Below are 23070 nucleotides of genomic sequence, written 5' to 3'. Positions count from 1 at the left end.
TCTTATTTGAGATATGTCTTTTAAAAGTTCCCTAGGAAACTTTTCCGTGACATAGTGTCAGTGATTGCTGACTGGTAGATAAACGCTAACAGAAGTTCAGTTCCTCAGCGAACTGGTAGTAGCAAATGTCACTGAAAACTAGCAAAAACTGTTCTCTGAATCTAAGCAAATCTGAATCCCATTTATTCTTTATTTCTGTTTTGGAATTCATCATAATTGCTGTCATCTATCATGACCAATGAGTATTAGTTTTCTGCGAAAGATGCTACTTTTAGTTATAACTCATTCATTCAAAAACAATTAGTATTTTCATGTTCATTCAGAACAGCTATCAGGTCCTTCTGTACTCTATCTTTGCTACATCTAATATGCAATGCTGCTAGTGCATTAATTAAAAAAAAAAAAAACCTACTAGTATTCATAGAGAAGACCATGCCAAAGAACAGAACAGTACACTGTCAAGACAATTGGGATGGAGAGACTACACAGATCTGAGTATTCTCCCTGGATCTTCTCTTCTCTCTCTCTCTCTTTTTTTTTTTTTTTTTAAGATTTTATTTATTTGACACACAGAGAGAGAAATCACAAGTAGGCAGAGAGGCAGGCAGAAGAGAGGGGGAAGTAGGCTCCCCGCTGAGCAGAGAGCCCAATGCGGGACGTGATCCCAGGACCCTGGGATCATGACCTGAGCCGAAGGCAGAGGCTTAACCCACTGAGCCACCCAGGCACCCTGGATCTTGTTCTTCTTGCTGGGTGTGTGACCATAAACAAGTCATGTCATCTTTCGAGCATCAGTATCCTAATCAATACAATGGTGATGACGGCTTTGCCAAACTTTCTCATGGGACTGTCAGTGGGAGCAAACAAGGTAATATATAAAAGTGCTTTGCTAAATAATTATTCATAATGTCCTATGTTGATTGGCACATACATATGTTTATAAGATAGTTATTGGAGATTTAAAGACTAGAAGAGGACAGTTTCTTTATATCCTATCCTTAGAAATTAGCAGTTGACCATGAACTCTCCTATCCCCAGAATCCATGAAATTTATATATACTTTGAGGGTGAGAGAATCAGGTCAGACAGGTTATAATCACGACCTGCTAATTTAAATATTCATGTCTGGCATTCAAGTGTTCAATTACATGTCTCTAGTGTTTGACCCCTGATGAGTTTGCATTTAAAGAGAAAATGGTAGAAGGAGATGATAAGAGGGTGATAGTGATTTTGAAACAGAAGGCGCTGTGGTGTTTTTTTCCATTTGTTGACTGCAGTTACAAGTTGTTTTCATTCTGCCATGCCTTGGGTGCTGTGTGATACCATCAAGGGTGCCCACTGCTGTTTATAAATGAATACCACCTCTCTGAGTCTCTGAAGTTGTATCCTCAGCCTGTTTTCTTCAAATTCTTTCTTAAACCCTTTTTTTCCTTTGAGTAGCCTTTGACTAACAACTTCTTTTAACTTTAGATCTTATCTATACAGGCTACCGGATGTTCATTTAAGATTTTTGGCCATGATCATGTCTGTTACAAAGCGTTGCACAACTGCCACAGAGATGACCTAGCAGTCAAAATGCATAAAGCAACAATTTCCTTGGAATTTGAAATGATTAGCCTAGAACCACAAATGGCAGTTGGTTTGATTGCCTGTTCTTCAGACTATGAATGGTATATTCAACCTGCTGAACAAACCTCTTTCCGAAGGATGATCCCCCGTGAATGCTGGTGGTGTAAAATGAAGAGTGAAAAGCTCCACGTCACATTGCGTCCTGGGTGTTCAGCAAGCTGACGTCACTAGGCCAGCTGGTTAGGCTCACCTAATTTATGACTGTGCCTAGGAACTGCCAATACGTGTGGATATCCACATGGACAAAGACCCCCTAGGCACTAGTTTGTCCTATGCTTTTCGTTTTTCTTACATCTATCACAGGTAAGTCCTACAGTAGCAGCTACAGCAATAAACCTGTAATAAGTAGCTCTCAACAGACTCAAATAATTTGAGATATTTTAAAAAAGGGTAAGCTTATGATTTTGTAACCATCAAGCTGTTGGACTTGGATCCAATTTGTTGACTTATTTTCAAACCAGGATCTGAAAAACAGTACTGAACAGAGCCTCTTAGCCAATGGATCCTTTTTTGGCTCTTTCTGAAAAATAAGACTTTCCCTTCACTCTTTGGTCTAACCATCATAGCCAATTAAACATGGAGTAGGTTTCCACCAGAACATACTGTTTATGCTGTATCACTGTGCTAAAGCCTTCTGTGTAATTGTTCTCTTGGCTGATTTCAGTTAAAGACTATTTGTTGTTTTCTCTCCCTTTATTAATTGGTAAAACATAATACGGCAGATTGTCATAGCTCAGAATGTAAGGTTATTTCCCACACAGCAGATGTGTTGGAGGGAGGGTGAGGCTACAAGCCTGTTGCTTCTTCCTTATCAAAGTCTCTACATACTCCCAGCTAATGAATTCATTACTGCTTTTTTCTGTTGCACTGGCCTCTTATTATTTGAAAGCAAGTCCACTCTGCTACTCCCAACTTTACCATCTATCTTTTCCAAACACTGCCATAAATTAGAGCTCTCCAGTGCCGAGTCTCTCTCTCTGGCTATTCCTTTTGCGGCTGTTTGAATCTTCCCCCTATCTCCAGATCCTCGGCTGTGCCATCAGATCGTATGGAACACTTGGCATTGACATTTTAATTCTATTTCTACTAAAACCGCCTTCAACAGTGTGTGTAAATGCTTGATGCAGCAACTCTAGCTGACTCAGAACAAATCTCTCCTGTTACCATCAAATGTACTTCCTCTTTCTGGGCCTGAATACTGAAGAAAAACCTCAGATGCTTCTTTCTTGAAAACAATCAAGCCACTTACTTTCTCTCTGTTAAATTTTAACAGTTCCCTCCTTCTATTCCCATAGGTTCTACCTTTCAGACCATTAAAAATATTGTTGTTTATAGGGATGCTGTGCGGTGACAGAAACAACGTGATGCAAACAGGCTGTGTTATGGGAAGGAATTTTTTCAGCTGGAGGGCTATAATGGGGTCGCCTGACGAGGCACTGCTCAGAACTTCCTGAGGTAAAGACACCACAGGTTAAAACTACACAACTTTAAGCAAAGGTGGAGAAAGTATGTGTGTGTGTGTGTGTGTGTGTGTGTGTGTGTGTGTGTGTGTGTGGTGTGTGTGTGTGTGTGTGCCAATAACACAGAAGATGAAGCCATGCATGTTAGCTGCCTCCAATGCACAGACTGCTGCATGAAGGTAAGGGTTATGGCCCAATCATTAGTGAGCAAGACCAAAGCTACTCCTATCAAGTTAAAGAATCAGAGTTTAGCCATTCTTTGTAATGCTTTTTCAAGAAGTGAAACCCCAATTACCAAACATGCTCAAACCAAAGCAGTTTATCCATCTGTTTGTGGTTGCTGAAGGAAAGAGATTACATATGATCTCACTGATATGAGGAATTTGAGAAACAAGACGGAAGATCATAGGGGAAGAGAGGAAAAAATGAAACAAGATGAAACCAGAGAGGGAGACAAACCATAAGACACTCTTAATCTTAGGAAACAAACTGAGCATTGCTGGAGGGGAAGGGGATGGAATGGAGAGGGTGGCTGGGTGATGGACATTGGGGAGGGTATGTGCTATGGGGAGTGCTGTGAAGTGTGTAAACCTGATGAATCACAGACTTGTACCCCTGGGGCAAATAATACATTCTATGTTAATTAAAAAAAAGAAAAGCGATTACAATAAAAGAACTCTTATATTTCCTTCCAACTCTAATATTTAGTGCTTTTTATTGTTTCATTTGAAACTCTTTCATCCTCTGCCTATTTTCTTTAAAAAAGGGGGGCGGGGAGGAAGAACAGGTTAAACCCATGGCTTTCTTAGTAAGTGCTTGAGTCCACTAGATGAACGTGGCAGAGACTGTTCAACAAAATCTATTTCCTCCTCCTCCTGGCCACATCGTTAGACTGCCTTTCCCAGCTTACTTTGCAACTCAGCATGGCCACATGACCAGGTTCTGACCAGTGAAAAGTGAGGATCCGTGTGTCAGCTCCAGGCGCACCTCTTCCCACCGGCTGACTGGAGAGACCACCCTCAGGCCAAGGACACCAAATGATGGGTGGGACAAACTTTCTGTCTATCCTCCCCTCCAGAGTATAACCCACTCTGCCTAGCTGAGGAACGCCTGCTTCAAGCTGGTAAATGAGCAACAGTTAAGCTCCCACTGTGTCTGAATCATTACACATTTTGGGGTCTATTTATGAAGCCTGGCATTCTACTAATGTACCCGGCCATTCACATAATGGCAAGGAAGCATTCTCATTCCTTGAACTAAAATCTCAACCACTGGAACCAAAATTTCAGTTTCTTTGTATGTAGTCCCAGAAACTAATGAATATTTTAAACACAATTACCCGGAAGGCTTTTCTTTTGACAAATATATACAGTTTGTGCTTAAAGCGTTATTAGGTTTACTTTTCTCCTTAAAATACCATATATATTTTTTAAATACCATATTTTTAAAAAACCTATTTGAAGCTATTTTTAAAAGTGTTTGGTAAGTTGGATGCATGTACCCATACTTCTCGGTACACACTATGTACATTTTCTTCATTTCTAGTAAGTCTTCAGAATTTGCAATGTGGTTATTTTACAAGGAGTGCATTCTGCATTGTAAAGGAGCTCAGTACTCAGTATTGAGTCAAGACGGGCTTTTTACCATTTCACTGCAAAACACAGAAACTGTTTCTGACATTTTTCACAAAACGTAAATGATAAAATTATTTGAGGGCTAAAGACTGAGCTGTGTTTATCATACGGTATATACAAAATAAACCAATAGAATACAAGGTGATTTATTGGTAAAATAAACCCAGAACTAAGCATCCAAACAAGTATTATTCTCTACAAATAGTCACTCTGGGAAGCTTATGGTGAAAACACTTCTTGCACTTTTCTCATGAGGAAATTCAGTACTTTATACCTTCATATGCACACACACGTCCCCCCCCCCCCCACAAACACATGCAGGCACAGTTGCCAAGTATTACTACCAGCTTCACCAGTGAGCCACCACATTTATCAGAAATAGTCTATATTTTCATTAATATTTTTCATAAAATAAGTTTGGTATGAATTTACTAACAATCAAGGAAATAAAGACAAACACATACATTTAATATAAAACAAATGGGTTATTTTCCTTCTCAAGGTCCTTTCTCCCTTGGGGATTCAATTCTATACTTCATAACTTCATATCTTCAGAATTCTTTCATTGTATTCTTCCCTGAATACTGAGTTAAGTTTTAATTAGAGAACTTCTGCAATCACTGGAAACAGATCCACAAATCAATGTATATCATACATGTTCAGTTAAAGGAAAATAAAAATACAAAAACATCTGTATGTCTCACCTCCCATCAAACCTGTGCTTCAGGAAATCAAAGAGGGCTTTCTGCATCATGTCTGTTACCTTTGCAGAGGTGAGAAAAAAAGAATGAGGCAAACACACGCAGAGAGAGACAGAGAGAGAGAAGTCAAAGGTGAGAGAGGTGAAGGGAAGGGCCCTTGAGCAAAGACCTTACACAGTCTGTTGTCTCCAAAGGATAGGTTACAGTGGGAGGTATTTTCATGCTTAACCACTTCCAGTCACCCAAATCTCCCCCATGGCTGTCCTCTAGGGTGTTGAGGAATGAACCAGCAGTGTTCACTAGACCCAAGGCTGACCCCTTCCCTTCTTCGGTGACAGAACTGCAGCCAAGAGACCACAATGGGCTGGCTTTGCTGTCTGTCCTTGTCTCCTCTGAGTGGCACTTGCTTCCAGAGTGGAGCAGAGCAACTCTGGCCAGCCCTGGACTCTGCCACCCCACTGCTGGTAGAAATTTTCCATTTCTACAGATCACTCTCCTACTCTTCCTCTGACATTCTCCACTGAGAGGGAAAAAGAAAGGGGAGAAGAGGGAGGGAGACAGGCAGGGGAAAGGAGAAGGGAACTGGATTCTTAGATCTGCCTTAAAAAGATTCATTAATTCATTCCATCAGTGAGTATTAAGAAATTACTATGGGCCAGATATTGTCCCAGCTCAGTGGGAATGGTACCCTGGAGGTTGTCCACCTTCAGATTTTAATGTTCCACTGTACCTATTCTTATCTATGCTAGCAGAGTCAGAATGGCAGCATCTGAAATATAAGGCATCTAAGTCCTTACTCTTTTCTTCTTACGTTGTAATGTTTAATCTCTAAACAAGTTCATTAATACTTTCAGTGGAGGTTTTTTCCTTCTGTGTCCTTAAAATAAATAAGCAGAGAAATATTTTGTGGGATAGACCATCATCTTGAACACCCAGCAAGGTGAGATTTGTTGGTGCTTTGGGGGTTTAGGTTTGCTAGCACATGTTCTCTTGTGATTTTTATACTCCATTATTTCTTTGTTTTTTTATTTTTTTAAAGTAAGCTCTATGCCCAACATGGGGCTTGAACTCATGACCCTAAGATCAAGAGTTGCATGCCCTACCATTGAGCCATCCAGGTGCCCCCATAATTGGTTATTTCTAACAGTAATGGGAATGGTTGAGACAGATAATTTCCTTCAGTTTGAATTTAATGCAGGGCAAACAGCTGACCAGAACTGTCCATTATAGACATTTTAAGGGATATATTTCTAAACAAAAAGGTACATATAACGTGAGAAGTGTGCCAGAGAAGGAAGCAAGAGCAAAGGTCACAAAAGCCCCACACTGCGCCACCCATCTTCACACAAGGGGTGCTGCCTCCTTCAGTACCATTATGTGAGCAGACCCTGGAGCGCCAAGTGCCCAACAGCTGTCTCCTACTGTCTTGGTCAACAACTGAAGCATAACAGACTGGTATTTGTACCTCATAACCCTTCAGTGACGGCCCCACCAACACCACCGGACGCATGGATGGCACAACATCGTAAGGAGGAATGTGCTCCGTCTGAAAAAGATGATTTGACAGGTATGACAAGGTAAGGCTCAGCACACCTCCTCAACAGCCACAGCATTCATAATTCTCAGGTCAAACAAGAAATGGTTACCACAGGTCCCCACCAAGGAGGCTCATCCCTTATTCAATAGCCATTTGGGTCACTGAAATGGAGCATTGCAAGCATGTATGGATAGAAACCTTAGCAGTAGATTTAAAAAGGAAACACAACTTACCACTTTTTGCTTCTGTTTTGCTAAAAGACAACAATGAGAGCCATATCAAAATACGTAATCTCTGTAAATGATAGTACATGATTTTAAAAGATGGAAGAATGTACCGATTTGTCCCTATAATTCTCATCATCTTGCAATTACCCACTCTGCAGAGCACTACTCTATTATTTAATTCTGGACAAGACAATTTTGAAGAAAAATGAGAAAAAATGAGACAATTTCCTTCTTGTACAAATGATCTCATATCCCGATTTCATGTTGGGTGTGGAGGGTGGACTTCATAACAACACCGGAATTTCTGGGCCAGCCATGGGCTGTAGGATGTTCCCTGCTGGACACAGCACACTGTAGCTGAGGACAATGTGGACAAATAAAATTTCATAAAAAGGAACTAAGAATAACAATTTGGGTAAAAATGATCCTCATTTCAATCACTAGCTATTTTTGGATTTGTCATTTTGATGAACCATGAGAAAATTTTGCAGTCATTTATATGTTTGTAAATTTTCTGCCCACTTTCTAGGATATTGACACATTTTTCCTACTATGTTGTTGTTAATTTCAAATAAATTTATAACCAGTTATTCCTGTTCTTTCTTGTTTGTAATAGTGCAAAGCTGCAATGGCCTAAATGTCCAACAAATGGGGATGAGGCAAAATATTTTGATATCTGATTCAACTAGTTTTGTGGTCATCCAAGAAGGTCCAGTCCATTTGGGGACAACCAGAGACCTAGTTTGGTTCAGAGAATGGGAGATCAGGAAGGATCCATACCCCAGAGCCAATCACGTGCACTGCAGTTATGGTAGGCCAGGATGGACCTTGAACTTCTCCTTCTGAGTTGGTGATACCAGATGCCCTAATGCAGCATCAATTCTGGGCCAGCATCAATTTAACTACAGGAGTCAGGGAATGTGGTAGAAAAAAAATTCTACCTGCTTGAATACCTCCCTAATTACTAAATATGCAACAACTCCTGACTGGGCCACCACTGTCCCTTCATTTCCATGAATTCCAGGGCTCGGTTATCTGCTATCCAAATAGAAATGAGGTTGTCCAGGCCCATTATCTGCTTCAAACCTCCCAATCTCTAAAACCCAGGCTGCACCATCCTAAAGTTCCCTGTGAAGACTAGAACAGAGCATTTTCTTGAGAGTCTACAACTTTTTTTTTTCCTTTTTAATTGGCCTTCACCATCTTAATGGCTGTTGGGTTCTTGGGTGGAATAATGAACTTCCTTCAGAGTAAATTGCACAATGGACAGTTACTGGCTCTGGGGGGTAAATAAGATTTTTCAAAATTAGATTATAATGATCTGAATTTTTAGTATCATAAGTACCCTTTAAATAGAATCAAATTACTATAGAAAGCAAACGAGCAATGAAATATTAAGTAGAAGACTCTTTTATATTTAAATCAAGACTCAAAATCATTTCCAAGTTGGTAAAAATACTTTCTCTATGTTCAAATACTAAGAAAGAAAAGCGTTCCATTAAAAAGAGTTAAACCAAAACCCTCACCTGTTGATGTGGGTGTTGCTCGAAATGTCCCTGATACCATTTCTCCAAGACTTGAAGAAGAGTTTCCACTGGATTTCCTAGGATATAGAAAAGGAACTTAGGACTCATTCCCCAGATTGCTTACAAATAGAACTTGAGAGTACAAAGCTTTCTTTGGCCTAAATCCTACTAAATAATTCAAAGCACATCAAATCCTGCTTTGGAGAAGAACTTCGAGAATCTGTCCAAATGTTTTCTTTGACCTATTTCTCAGAGAAGGTGGGGAACTAACTGAGACCCGGAAACACTTTGCAAAAATCTCTCTCTTAGTTTTTCAGTGCAGAAATTGGGCAGAAAAATCAAGGGTAGAACCACTCCTGTGAACCAATGCTTAACTAATACCGGTCACCAGTTGGCTGCACCAGTTGGATATCAAACATAGCTCAAAATAAGCTTAAGAGCCAGAAGAAGCATTTCTTTTTAAAAAAGTGATTATATGGGAGTCAGAATTAAGAAAAGATGGCAATAATATAATAATATTATTTGTGACCTAGAATGGAAGAGTATTCCATTGGTCTCCTCATGTGGCTTTGGAAGCTTCCCAGGAACCCAAAGAGGTCCTTGGGAGCCTACCTTCCTACTTCCCCAGTGTTTTTCCCTCTGTGCTTGAGAGTATGGTCCCTAGGTCAGAACAATCTCATTTCTTATCCTGGTTTTGTCATTTATTAGTTGTGAGACCTTGGCATATAAAATTTCATGTCTTTGAGCCTTATTTTCCTATCTATAGAAGTTACACCTAATAGGGTTAGTATAAGGAAAAAAGAAGAACATGTCTGTGAGCTCTTAGTTTTACTCTTTTAGTTCAAGAGTACATAATAACATTATTGTTTTTAAATATTATATTCATTTATTTTAGACAGAGAGAGCAGGAGCAGGGGTAGGGGCAGAGGGAGAGAGAGAATCTCAAGCAGGCTCCCAATGCTGGCCTTGATCTCACGACCCCAAGATCATCACCTGAGCCAAAATCAAGAGTCAGACTCTTAACTGACTGAGCCACCCAGGCTCCCCAGTATATAATAACATTATAAAATAATATAACAATAACAATAATAATAAAATAGCAACTTTGGAAATGGTAATAATGGTACATTTATATTATACTTTATTTATTTAATATATTATTATTTTAATAATATTATTAATATTATATATTATTATTTTATATATTATATATTTATTATTTATTTATACTATATATTTGTTTATTATTATACTATATTTATTATATTATATAAATGGTACATTCATATAATAAATAATACATTTATTATTTCATTCAACAAATATTTTTTGAGTATCTATTGTTTTAAAATCCAGGAATACAACAGTGGGGGAAAAGACAAAATCCCTTCCTTACAGAGACAGATTTTAGTAAGAGATATCACTATCAAATAGATGAACAGGTAAATACATAGTATTTCTAAAAATAATAAGTGCAAAGGAGAAAACTAAATCAGGAGAAAGATAGGAAGGGAAATGGGTACAATTTTAAAGATGGTTGCTGGAAAGGTGATATTTAACAAAGATCAGAAGCAGATGAAGGAGCTGGTGGAAATATGAAGAAAAAGGTCCCAGTAAGAAGAAAATAGGAAGTGCAAAGGTCCTGGGGTAGGAACGTGTGTTCCTGATTTGTTTAAGGAGCAGCAATAGAGATGAACAGTCAAGAGGAGGAAATAAGAGGAATTAATAATTAATAATATTGTGGGCATGTTATATACTAAAAAAGATTGGTAATTAAAAGTTAGGCTAGGGCAGGGCGCCTGGGTGGCTCAGTGGGTTAAGCCGCTGCCTTCGGCTCAGGTCATGATCTCAGGGTCCTGGGATCGAGTCCCACATCGGGCTCTCTGCTCAGCAGGGAGCCTGCTTCCTTCTCTCACTCTCTGCCTGCCTGCCTCTCTGCCTACTTGTGATCTCTGTCTGTCAAATAAATAAAATCTTTAAAAAAAAAAAAAAAAGTTAGGCTAGGGCACCTGAATGGATCAGTCAGTTAAGTGTCTCTTGATCTCAGCTCAGGTCTTGATCTCAGGGTTATGAGTTTAAGCCCCGCATTGGGCTCCATGCTGAGTGTGGAGCCCACTTAAAAAAAATTAAAAAATAATTAAACTAAAAAAGAAGTGGGGCTAACTGTACTTTTGGGTCATCTTATCACTGTTTAAGAAGTTCCCTTTAAGGCAAAGGCAAAAGGGTCCCTAAAGACCAGAGGAATTTCTGAAGCAGAAAAAGATCCAATAGAAAAAGGAAGTTGAGATTCAAGAGAAACAACTGCTTCTATGTTAGACCTTTCAAAAAACGGTAACACATGTCAAATTCATGCTTCAATGTAGGTTCACAATATACGCAGGCTCGTATATTCTGGTATACGAGAATCAGGTATGATTCTGATTTCTCTTTTCTCAGATTTTGCCTGTATCCCTGGGACCTACGAACACCAGCACTCTGAGATTTTTGTGGCTGTTTCATTTGTTCATTAGAGGTTGATTCATCCAAAGTTAGATGGTGTCTCCATCCCTTTACCAAGAGATGACATATGCTCTGAGTGGAGAAAAGGGTTTCTAGTCCTGGGACAGTAGCATGGGTACCATTGTGCTCCTTGCCCACTTAGTGGGGGGGGGGGGTCCTCTGTAAGAGTTAACCAGGAAGGGCCCTGATGCCAGGTCAGGCCAGGTTCCCCCCTGCACTGACAAAGGCCCCATATGAGTCTCGTGGAGGAGAGCTTCATTTCCAAGCAAGACTTTCTGAGGCCACAGAAAAGTCTTCACTGTGGAATTCATGTTGATGCCCATGATGTGAGGCTCGAGTGTTTCACAGTGAACTCTCTGAAACTCCTCTGTGTCAATTTCAGAAACACCTCATACCCAGGAAAATACCTTTCCTCAGAAAGCATACATTTTTAAGCTAATAAGCAAACTTGAAAATATCCTCTTATTCTTTTACTCACCTCCCCCAAATATGTGCATAGAAACGAAGGAGCCTTACCCTCCGTGAAAACGTCCCCTTTTTTGTTCTTGCTGAATCCGTATGTTCTCCAGTCTAAGAGGACTAGGGATGAAGCCAATCTCACAGCCCTCTTTCACCAGCCTTCCTATCCACCAATCATTGTTATATTTCTGGAATGCAGATATAAAACTGCTATCAGTAGTAATTCACTTATCTTCACATCCCATTAATTAATTTCTGAGGACCAGAAGAGCCACTGTTTATATTATACTATATTGCATATAAACACAATTTATATTATATCATACTATGTTATATATGTCTAAGTGTCCATAGACTAAAGCCAAAGTCTGCAAACTTTTCACCTAAAGGCCCAGATAGTAAATATTTTAGGTTTTACAGGGCTCATGGTCTCTGTTGCAGCTTCTTAAGTCTACTACTGTCACATGCACAAGGCCATAGATAATTCGTAAGCAAGTGAGCATGCTGTGTTTCAGCTAACATTTTCTTTATAAAAAAGACTTCAGGCTGGAATCAGCCTGAACACAACAGTTTGCCAATCCTTGAACTAAAGTTGGGTCCTAACCTTTGGATTCCTTTAGTCCTTATGAAGAAGCCCTAACCAATTCTTAAGAAACAGATTTTGGAGGGATAACTATGCACCTAATATAATTGGAACTCTGGAGACCAAGACAGACAAATCTGAGATGAAATACATTCAACTGCCAGTTATTGTCAAAAGCTTTCAGGTAAAGATTCTGTGATATTGTCTGTAACCTACTCTCATTGGAGAACTGTAATCTTCTAAACATAGGTTTACAAACTCAGATCCATCTCATTATCTGATAAAAAAGAAGTCTACTCTTACAAAGGCTAAGCATATTGTATATATGTGGAGTTTTTGAAATAATCTCCAAATGGCCTGAAGTCCACTAGGAACACCAGGATTTCCATTTACATGGAAAGTTCCATGACACATAAAATCAGAAAATTAACCCACGCAAAGGCTTCCACCAGTATGAGGTAAGGCTCTGTGAACACAATCCTATTTAGTGGGTAAGCAAAGTTGTATTTGTAATTATGGATGTGCCAAAGCCTAGATCAGAAGGCATATTTAATCCAAGCCACCTGCCTCAAGGGAAGGTTTCAGGTAGGTGATTTTTAGAAAGCAGGTATCAGTCCTATTGTTCACATCCTCCAGAGATGGTGCCAAAAACTTTGTCTTCATCAGTGTTGTGTTGGGCAAGGCTCCCTCTCTGTTTGATCCAAAAAGTATCTGGTTTATTTTTCAAAATGAAAAACTATATGTAGTACACTTTGCTTAGCTCAGAGAAAAGTGAAATTTATGACGCTGACACATTGTGAAGGAGAAATGGATGGTTTCATTAACTCACGGCAGCATGAAACTCTGCATGGCCGTGAGTAATTTGCAACATCAGCCTCATACTCAAAAGCAAAATGGTATGGCTTAGGGCCCTGGCCTTTATATGCACACAGCTCCTGCAGGACGCATGCATGGTACATAGTGTGAGATGGCATTTCAGGAATGTGGGTTGAGGGGGACACCTGGGCGGCTCAGTGGGTTTAGCCTCTGCCTTCAGCTCAGGTCCTGATCCCAGGGTCCTGGGATGGAGTGCCCCTTGCTCAGCGGGGAGCCTGCTTCTCCCTTTCCCTCAGGCTGCCACTCCCCTTGCTTCCCCTGCTTATGCTCTCTCTCTCTCTCTCTCTCTGACAAATAAATAAATAAATTCTTAAAAAAAAGAAAAGTAAAGAAAGAAATGTGAGTTGACCTAATATAAAATCTTGCACAACCAAAGTCTTGGTTTTTCCTATCTTTCCATTCTGTATTTCAGGATAACAAGCTTGAAATAATAGACCTGTTTATTCTGGAATCAACAAAAGGCAAGGAGGCCCTTTTAGAATCTTTGGTGCACAGGTCTGGAATGTAAATCTTCACGTGGTGGGGACAAAGCAGGCTATGAGTCAGAGTGTCCTAGGGTTTAAGTTACTTCCTGAACCGTAAGTTAGCCTGCGGGAACACTCATTTATTAAACGGTACCCAAGCGACCTCAAAGGGCTTCTAGATATGGTTCATGGCAACTTGCCAATCTGTTTTAGCTTCCTTGTAGGAAGCAGCTCGAGTTCAGTGAGTATCTGGCTCCACATAAATGAAAAAGTTCTCTGAGCCACCGGAAGTTGCCACATAGATTAAAGAGCTCCACACACGTGTCATTTGGTGAATGTGATAAGCAGAGCTGCCGTTTTTTCTCTGCGTTTAAGTTTCTCATTACTGAAAAAGTGCTTAAAGCCGTGCATTAGAGATAGTCATCTGGATGACAGATGAGAGAGGTGACAAGACTACAGAAGAGCGTTCCTCGAGCAACACTCCAGAAGCATGAGAGAGGGGTTCTGGGATGGTCACCTCAGTGTTGCTCCATTTCTTATTCCATTTCCCTAACACGATTTGCCCTTTGTCTTTCTAAGATGTGTTCTTAGCAGATATTTCAAGATCTGAAAACAAGTGACTCTAACCTATGCCGGATTACTAGCTCAATTCCGTACATCAAACTGCTGGTGTTGAAGAGAAAGTCACTGAGCAAGGAACGTAAAACCAAAAAGCAACGAAGAGGACAAGATGGGAATATTGACGGCATAGAGGAAAGCATTAACATACAGCAAGGCTGGAATGTGGGTGTGAGGGGGTGTGCGTAAAATATGTGAGAGCTTCTCTTACCTTTTAAAGTTCTGCTTCTCCTTGGAAACAATGGGTGTGACCGACTAATGAATAGGGTTTGGTCATTTTTGATGGAAACGGTGAGATAATCCACTTAACCGTTCAGATGGTGGGACACATGTTTCAGGCCCATGTCCTTGCCCACCAGGCAAATGTGGATATCCTCACCACATGCACTTTTTTTTTTTTTTTTTTTTTTTTTAAGATTTTATTTATTTATTTGACAGAGAGAGATCACAAGTAGGCAGAGAGGCAGGCAGAGAGAGAGGAGGAAGCAGGCTCCCTGCTGAGCAGAGAGCCCGATGCGGGACTCGATCCCGGGACCCCGAGATCATGACCTGAGCCGAAGGCAGCGGCTTAACCCACTGAGCCACCCAGGCGCCCCCACATGCACTTTTAGAACGTGGAAATCATCAAGTCGATGCTACCCCAGCTTCCTGTTAGCAAGGCTCTGAAGAACTGTGGGCGTCTGCACCCATCCTCTCTCTGCATGTTACAATGAGTAAGTGGTCCCCTTCCTATAAAACATCTCACCTCCCCCCTAACTTGGGGGTCTGGATCCCACCCTTTTTGCCTACTCAAAAACTAGACTCCTTTGCCTATCTTTCCTTTCCCACCAACCGTTCCCTCTCTCCGTCTGTTAGTATCAGCATGTGCAGATGCTCCATGAGCTCCTGTTTTTAAAGAAAACCTTTGACTTCATATCCTCCTCAGTCTACTACCTGGTCAGTCTACTACCTCCTTAAAGCAGACTCTATGCTTGCTAAACATTCCTAAGTCCCTTTCTCTCCTCACCCCCCTTCACTTGGCTTCCAGACAACTGTCCCAATGACTTCTGTGCCATTCACCACCGTGTTGCCAACCCAATGTCCATTTCTCACTGCTCATCTTAGGGGACATGTCACAGCATTTGCCACAGCTGACTGCTTCCTCCTTTGGGACACACTCCTCTCTTGATGCCACGCATCGCTCTGTCCTGGTTTTCCTCCTATATCTCAGGTTTCTCCTGTTCCCTCTCCTTATTTGTTGAGTCACTTCATGTAGCTCACCTCTGCAGGATAGAACTCCTTCAGGTTTGATATCAGGTTGCCTTCTCTTCTCCCTCTCCTCCCTCTTTAGGTGACATCGATCATTATCACCGCTTTAAATGCCACACATAAACTGATGACCTAAATTGACGTCTTTGGCCCAACCCTTTCCTCAAAGTTCCAGATTCTTATATCTAACTTCTACCTGATATGTCCTTTGAGATGTCCCCTTCCATTTGTCCTTTTCCCACCTTAGTCTTCTCCATCTGCACTGCTCAGTTCACAAACCTTGATCTCCCTGGTCATGTGTGATTTCTCCCTCACTCTTAGCCTCTTGACCTGGTCCACCACCACTGCTCTTCACTAAAGTGTGCAATAGGTCTCAAATTTGTCTACTTCTTTCCATCTTGCTGCTGCCATGCTGGCTCAATTCTACCAGAATGGTTCTAATGGTCTCCCTGATTCCATACTTATCCCACCCCAATCCATGGTCTCTACAACAATCAGAGTAGCCTTTAAAAAAATAATAAATTCATCCCACTCCTTTGCTTTTAAAGTCTTCAATGGCTTCTTATTACACTCAGAATAAAATCTAAAGTCTCATCATCACTTTAAGGTCCTCTTTGACCTACGTCCTCCTTACTTCTATGACTGTGTCCTGCTACTAGGTTGCCGGCTCACTGCATTATAGCCATATGGCCTTCTTCTAGTTAACTGATTATGCCAAGCTTTTCTCCTATGGCAGGACCTTTGCACATCGTGTTTCCTCTCCCTTGAAGACCTCCTCTTCATCTTCCAGGTGTCTACTTAAAGGTCACATTGTTCAAAAGGCCTTGTTTGATCACCCCGTATTTAAAAGTATATATAACACCTTCATCCCTATGTTTTAAAATTTTTAGCATCTGCTTCATTTTTCCCCCAAAGCATTCACAATTTGGAATTATTTATTTGTTCGTGATCTGTCTCCCCACAAGAATTTCAGTCCATGAGGGGAAAGAATCTGTCTGCTTTGTTTATAGCTATCAGACAACATCTGCCACAGCCTGGCACAAACTTGAACACAAGTGTTCAAGAACGGTATCTTGAAGGAGTACTTGAACAAAGGAACACAGTAGATAGAACTTCACCCAGCTCACATGGGCACAATGCAAAGACAGACATCTGCAGACATCCAGATGTTTGACCTACTTGCTATCAAGTATATACGTCTTGGTGTCACTAATACCAATGCAGCTTGCAAGGGCTTCAAAGACAATGATTTGCAAAACTGCTGTATATTTACCACATGCATCTCATTTTAGACTGGGGATAAGTGCAGGTATTTCAGAGATGTGCAGTGATTGCTTTTACTGACCACACTGCTTCGGGTTTCACTTTACTGTCCCATTCTCTTTTTTTGAGGGGCATGGGGGCAGGCCTATCTGCCAGTGTGTGCCTCCAGCCCCATCGGGAACTTCTGTGCAGAACAAAGCAGGCAAGCCTGTACTCCTGACTCGGCCCCATTCTTGTGCCCATCCTCCAGATACCATCCTTCCCCTCAGCCCTCACTCAATCAGCGATCCTTCCAATAGAGTTCACTAGGTTCAATGTGTCAGCACGGATAACATGCTGAAATCTCTCCTATCTTAAAAAATAAAAAAGCAAATAAAAATTTAAAAACACTTCCTCCATTCTATACTACCTTCTCCCAGCTAGAATGCATTCTCGTTTTCAACTCAAAGCTTTTAGGAAGAGCAAATTGCAATTCCTCTCCTCTAGCCTCCAGATTATGTGGGTAAAGGCCTAATAAGTGTCTTTACGGGGCTTTCACAGCACCCCAGACACAGTGCACCTGAAAGCCCATTCACAACCACATCTACCTTGCAACAAAGCTTCTCCCCTCTCTGCCTTCTTCATCTACCCATCCTCTCACCCCCAGAGTACTTCCCTGACTTCTTTATTTTGAAAACTGACACAACCCTCCACCCTTTCTGGTAAGCTATAAAACTGGCCTTTCTCCATCCTTCCTTTCTCTCTCTTTCACTTTCCCCAATATCACCCCCAGCATATGAAATCTCCCAGTCTTGTCTGTCTGCCTCTTCACTCTCCCTCCAAGCTGCTCCCTCTCTCCAGCCTCTCTGTTGCAATCACAGGCCAGCCTCTGCAACACTCCCCTGACCATCAGAGTCAGTATGCTAAGACACAATCGTCGTGGCACCTGCCCATCATTTAAAATTCCTCTCCAGCCCGCTACCTGGTGATAAAGTCCAGGCTTCTTGTCAGGGTCAAAAAGGTCCTTTCTTATCAGGCCCATGCCTCGGTGACCTGGCTCATCCCCTGAACTACTCCCTCCAGCCAGCCCTCCAGCCATGCTGTACTGGTCCTGCCTGTCCCTTCCAGCACATCCAACCCCACACCCACCCAGCCTGAACTCCCTCAGGTTTCACCATTTCTGTAGAGCTCCTGCCCCACCCCCCATCTTCCTTTGGCCAGCCAGGCGGCCCTTCCTGCTTTTTCTTCATGATACCTATTCAATTTTACTACTACAGAACTTGTCATCCTGGGCAGAAACTAGGCACCTGCAAGTGTTTTCCACCAGACTCAGAGCTCCCTGGCAGTGAGGAATGTGTGCCTTCATCTCTGATCTCTCGATGCCAAGCACAATGTCTGAGATGAAGTAGAATTTCAATTTAGGTTGACTAAATGAAAATTTCTGTGTCATCATTCCACCTTAGAAGTTGCAAGGCCTCAAGTCCTCTCTGTACCTCTTGATCCCTTAAGCTTTCTGTTTCCCAAAGTCCTCTGCCCTCTTCCTAGCTTTAACACTTTAATTATTAATTATACTCTCAAGCGTTGGCTCCAAGGTCAAGGTCCACAGGATTAGAGCAGAGATGTTTATAATTACAATATCCCTTGTAAATGGTCCCTCGTGGGTAGATGCCATGGGTAGATGCCATGCAGCCAAATTCACGTTTCCCTAGACCTGTGGTTCTGCAGTCATGCAAGGTGATTAAAAGGTGACCAGGGGACACCAGAGATCTGTCCCAAATCCACCCTATGATGACGGTGATCCAATGTTTTCAATGAGTGATCATGCAAGCAATGATCTCAGTCCTCTAAATTCAGTGAGAATGCATGGATTTGGAAAGCCGGCAAAGTAAATAAGCTAACACACTGACAGCTCCTCAGGGCTCCTCTCAGTTCAGCTCAGAGCTGATGCCGGCTCTCGGCTAGTGGCAGGTTAAGGGACGCAGAGAGTCCTACATTTACCTCTTTAATGTGGAGGAAGTCCTTGGCGTCGAAGGAGATGGCCGTGCTCGGAACGGGCACATCCTCGTCCAAGGCCCCACAGTAGCTCACGTTCGTCTTCACAGCAAATGCTACAGGCTTGGACTGGGGGCAGACACACGGCATAAGGACAGAGGAAGGAGACAGAGTGGGATATTTCATATTGGAAAATACAATTAGATAATTGATAGTACCAGGCAGGAAGGGAAACCACTTTCCAAAGAGGTGTCTCAAATGGGTTTCACGGTTCCTGGCTGCATAGAGAAATCTGCAGCGATACTCTAAAATGATTCAACCCAATCACCGCAAACATTTCCCCCTCCTGGGCTGCTTTCGAACATCCCAAACCAAGAAACCTGCTCTAAAGTGCTGGGGAGGGATGGAAAGACAGGCGAGGGCTGTCTGCTTTGTCCTCTACTCCTAAAACTTATGTTTGTTATTTTAAATGATAACAGACACCCCTCGGGATACAGGAAATGTGTGCTAGGTCTTAAATTAAAAGGTGTTGGCAGGAGCAAAATAAATATATTTTTGAGATAGCCTCAGATCTGAAATCCTGTGGAATCCTACTCAAAATGAATACTTGTCCTGCCAGGAAAAAGAAAGGTCAGTTAGGGGCAGACCAGAAGGAGGAGCACCATCTTCTCCCTGGGTAACAAAAGCTCGTTCCGAAACTCTTTTTAGGCAAATTCCTCCCCAGCCAGCAAAGCGCTCTTGGGTGGGTGCGTCCTTGCAGAGGCTAAGCAAACCAGCAGCCTAAGCTAACAGTACTGCGGCTGCCGCCTGAGTGACCACAAAGGCCACAAAACACTCTGAAAGAAAACTAAAAAAAAAAAAATAGCTAAAGTGAGAACACAGGGTTCCTGCAATCCTGGATTGTTTTGTTAGTGGCTCATTTATTCGTGCTGAGAACATGACTGGGGAGCAAGAGTTGAGGCAAGACCCTGGTTAGAGTCCTGGCCATGTCCCTTCACAAGCACGGCCCCACACCCCCTCCAGCCCACAGAGCACAGATAGCACGTGTCACAGCGAATGAAGATGCCTCGTTACTGGCATCATTTCCCTCTTACTGCTCGTACAATGAGTTTACTGTAAAAACAGAAAAAGGAAGGAATTCTTATCACTTGAGCTTCAGTTTTTCTTCTAAAAGTTAGAAAGACTGGATCATTATGCCTTAGGAGTCTGTCCTGGAGGGCAAGGAACAGAGGCTGGCTACAACCCGTCCTGTATTTTACATGGAACTTCATTTGGCAAAAGGAGTCTATGCTAAAACAAACAAAAACAGTTTGAAAGGCATAGAACAGGAGACTTCTAGGGACTCTTCCAGTTCTAAGATTTAAAAATATAGTTTTTGCTCTTTATTGCCTCCTGTGGGTATAGAAATTCCTGGAGTGTGTGGGGGGGGCTCGCCCCTGGTGGAATATCTAAAGTTCTATTTTTGGCAACACCTTTGATGGCTCATGTTTGCTGAAATACTAATAGTTGTTCAAAGCTCCAAACTTCATGCTGAATTTGAGGTAGGAGACCGAAACCAAAAGGGGAGCTGTACAGAGACCCCACAGAACAACAGTCGAACATGTGCAGCCAGAAATGAAGGCTAATGGCCCAGAGAATGAGCGGTCAGGAACAGGTAGAGCAACCAGTGCCCGACGGGGCTCTCTGCCAGCACTGGGAGGGGCAAACTTAAAATCAGCCACCACCATGAAGTCGGAAGATGCCCAATAATTAGCCACCAAACCTAACGCAAAGGGTGAGGGGTCAGGGTCTCAGGAAATGCCCCCCCCCCCGGAACATTACTAACTTCTCTTAGGGGGTGAATGGGTCAGGGAACCTTACAATCTGGTGCCTTATCAGGATGATCATAAAATGATTGTTTCAGAGAAATCTGCGGACGAGCAGCTGATGCCTGCTGAGCAACAGGCGCTTTGGAATCAAAGAGGGGCCAGAAAATCACCTTTGCTCTCTCCAGCTGGATCGCGGCTTGTTGTTCTCTCTCCTGCCGAATCGCTTCCCGATCCTCTTCCAAAGAGACATCGGAGTCAGACGGCCTGCTCGTGTAGGAATCCGCGGAACCCTGGAAAGGAAAACCCAGAGTGGTTTCAATGTGGTGATGGGGAGCTCCTGCGAGCGTCCCATCCATACCCGCGACCTGCAGTGAGTTCTCATTTGCATAGGGTTTGGTGCACGCACCCTATGCCTTTGCTGCAGACATATACGTTCAGACGGCAGAATATGGTTAATCATCTTAGTAATTCAGAAGGTAGCAATGCTGTGAAGGAAAATATTTGGACTAGATTAAGTACTAGGAAGTGAACCGTCATGAAAATTATGTGATATTCAGTTCCAGTGCTTCTTGTTTTATGCTATCTTTATATTAAGCCCCTATTCATTTGTGAACCGGAAGTTTCATTCCATTCTCCCCTTTATATATACGTCTAAAGGAAAAAGAGATTCAGCCTATGATAAGAGCTAAACTCTACCCATATTTTGGGCTACAGAAGACAGATTTATCTAAGATTTCAACACAGCAAAGTAGAATCCTGCATGAGTAAATGAGTTTTTAGTTCTAGTATCTAGTATCTTTCACTATTAAAACTCCAGTCCTTGGCATGCCTGGCACTCAGTCATCTAAGTGTCCAACTTGAGATTTTGGCTAATGTCATGATCTCAGGGTTGTGAGATCGAGCCCCATATCGGGTTCCACATGGGGCTGGACTTAAGATTCTCTGTCTCCATCTTCTCTGCCCCTTGTCCCCTCTCTCTCTCTCTCTCAAAGCAAAACAAAATAAAACTTTAAGTCATTGTCCCACAATAGCCACACCTGGTCACTATGGCCACCAAGCCATGAACCTTAAAGGTGAAAACAAGGATGTTCTCAATGGAAGCACACACCTAGAAGACCTATTTGAACAACACTGAAATCCAGCCTGACAGATGTGGCCAAGGTACTGGGGGTGCCCAGCATCACTCAGTATTCATGGCGTAAGAAGAGATGAAAACTATAATACCTAGTTAAAAAGTTTTAAAAAAGGGGCATCTGGGTGGCTCAGAGGGTTGAGCCTCTGCCTTCGGCTTGGGTCATGATCTTGGGGTCCTGGGATTGAGCCCCGCATTGGGCTCTCTGCTTGGCGGGGAGTTTGCTTCCCCCCACCTCTCTGCCTGCCTCTCTGCCTTGTGATCTCTCTCTCTCTCTGTCAGATAAATAAATAAAATCTTAAAAAAAAAAAAAAGTTAAAAAAAAGTCCTTTAAGTCCGCCCTCTGGTTGCTAAAGGAACATTGCCCTTATGATATCCTTAAGCTGGCATTACAAGTTGGTATTTGCATAGATGATGACATTTACACAGCAGTGTTACTGATAGAACTGGTGTATTTGGTATGTTTCATACCTCACACACAAATTTTGAAAAAGCATAGACCTATCCATATAGCTAAGAACCTACTATCCACTGCAGAAAAGAACTCTAAGAATGGTTGACTGCTGAAATGGATCCTCTGAAAATTTTCCTAAACTTAGAAATGTTAGGGTTAGCACAGATTTTCCTGGTGGCCTAGGGCAGTAACTTCTGGTGAGAGGTTTTATCAGAACACCCAATAGAACCCTGGTTCTTAATTCTTCCTCTTCAACTTACTTTAGAAAACTATGCAAGTTACGTCGGCCACTCCAGACTCAGTCTCTTCAAATGCACAATGGGGTCACTGCTTACTTCAAAGAATTAAATGGAATATGACATAATGAACAGCTAATTGACTTAGTCCTCACTATCGTACCAGTAGAGCTAGCTGCTATGCACACCTCGTCTCTCTGAATCCTGGGAACAGTGCAGAAGCTTCCATTCAAACTTGGGCAGTCTAACCCTAGAACTAGCAGCTTGAAACCCTACACCGAGCTGTACTTGATATTAAAATATTTACTCCAGGATGTGGCACATGGTAAACCCATAGTAAGTGGCCATTCGCATCCCTGTTTCCTAGACCTGCTTTACATTGATTGAAAAAAAAAAAAAAAAAAAAAAGACTCTAATCACTTGTTCAACTCAAATATATACACAACAGCCCATCTCGAAAAACACCCATTTTTCTCATTGTATTTGTTGCCCAGAAATCACTGTTTTTTCCCCAGCTTTACTGAGATATAATTGACCTATATAACACAGTGTATGTTTGAGGCGTACAATTTGTTGATTTTACGCACTTATACACTGCAAAATAATTACACTGTAAGTGTAATAACTGTAATGTGTCCAAATCCATGCACTTAAGTGGCACTTCTGGAAGTGCCCTTTATAGAGGAAATGGGTTTGTTAAAGAAACGATAACCAAATTCCTATGTGCAACAGTACTGGGGAAAAA

The 23070-nt window shown here is 41.9% G+C and overlaps 1 protein-coding gene across 4 annotated transcripts in view; it reads right to left on the bottom strand.

Annotated features, from left to right (window-relative positions):
* Positions 1–23070, bottom strand: part of CACNB4 (calcium voltage-gated channel auxiliary subunit beta 4) — a 244042-nt gene that overhangs the window by 28009 nt on the left and 192963 nt on the right. For all 4 annotated transcript variants that reach the window (XM_059167339.1, XM_059167340.1, XM_059167342.1 and 1 more), the window contains 7 exons: positions 20674–20793; positions 18702–18824; positions 11730–11860; positions 8715–8791; positions 7195–7214; positions 6890–6970; positions 5428–5486 (listed from right to left, as the gene is read on the bottom strand). In XM_059167339.1, the coding sequence (XP_059023322.1) occupies positions 5428–5486; positions 6890–6970; positions 7195–7214; positions 8715–8791; positions 11730–11860; positions 18702–18824; positions 20674–20793 (611 nt within the window). The remainder of the gene's footprint in view (positions 1–5427; positions 5487–6889; positions 6971–7194; positions 7215–8714; positions 8792–11729; positions 11861–18701; positions 18825–20673; positions 20794–23070) is intronic.

This window comes from Mustela lutreola, chromosome 3 (genome assembly GCF_030435805.1).
Source record: "Mustela lutreola isolate mMusLut2 chromosome 3, mMusLut2.pri, whole genome shotgun sequence".
NCBI classification, from domain to species: domain Eukaryota; kingdom Metazoa; phylum Chordata; class Mammalia; order Carnivora; family Mustelidae; genus Mustela; species Mustela lutreola.
This window is presented reverse-complemented; position numbering and strand designations above follow the sequence as displayed.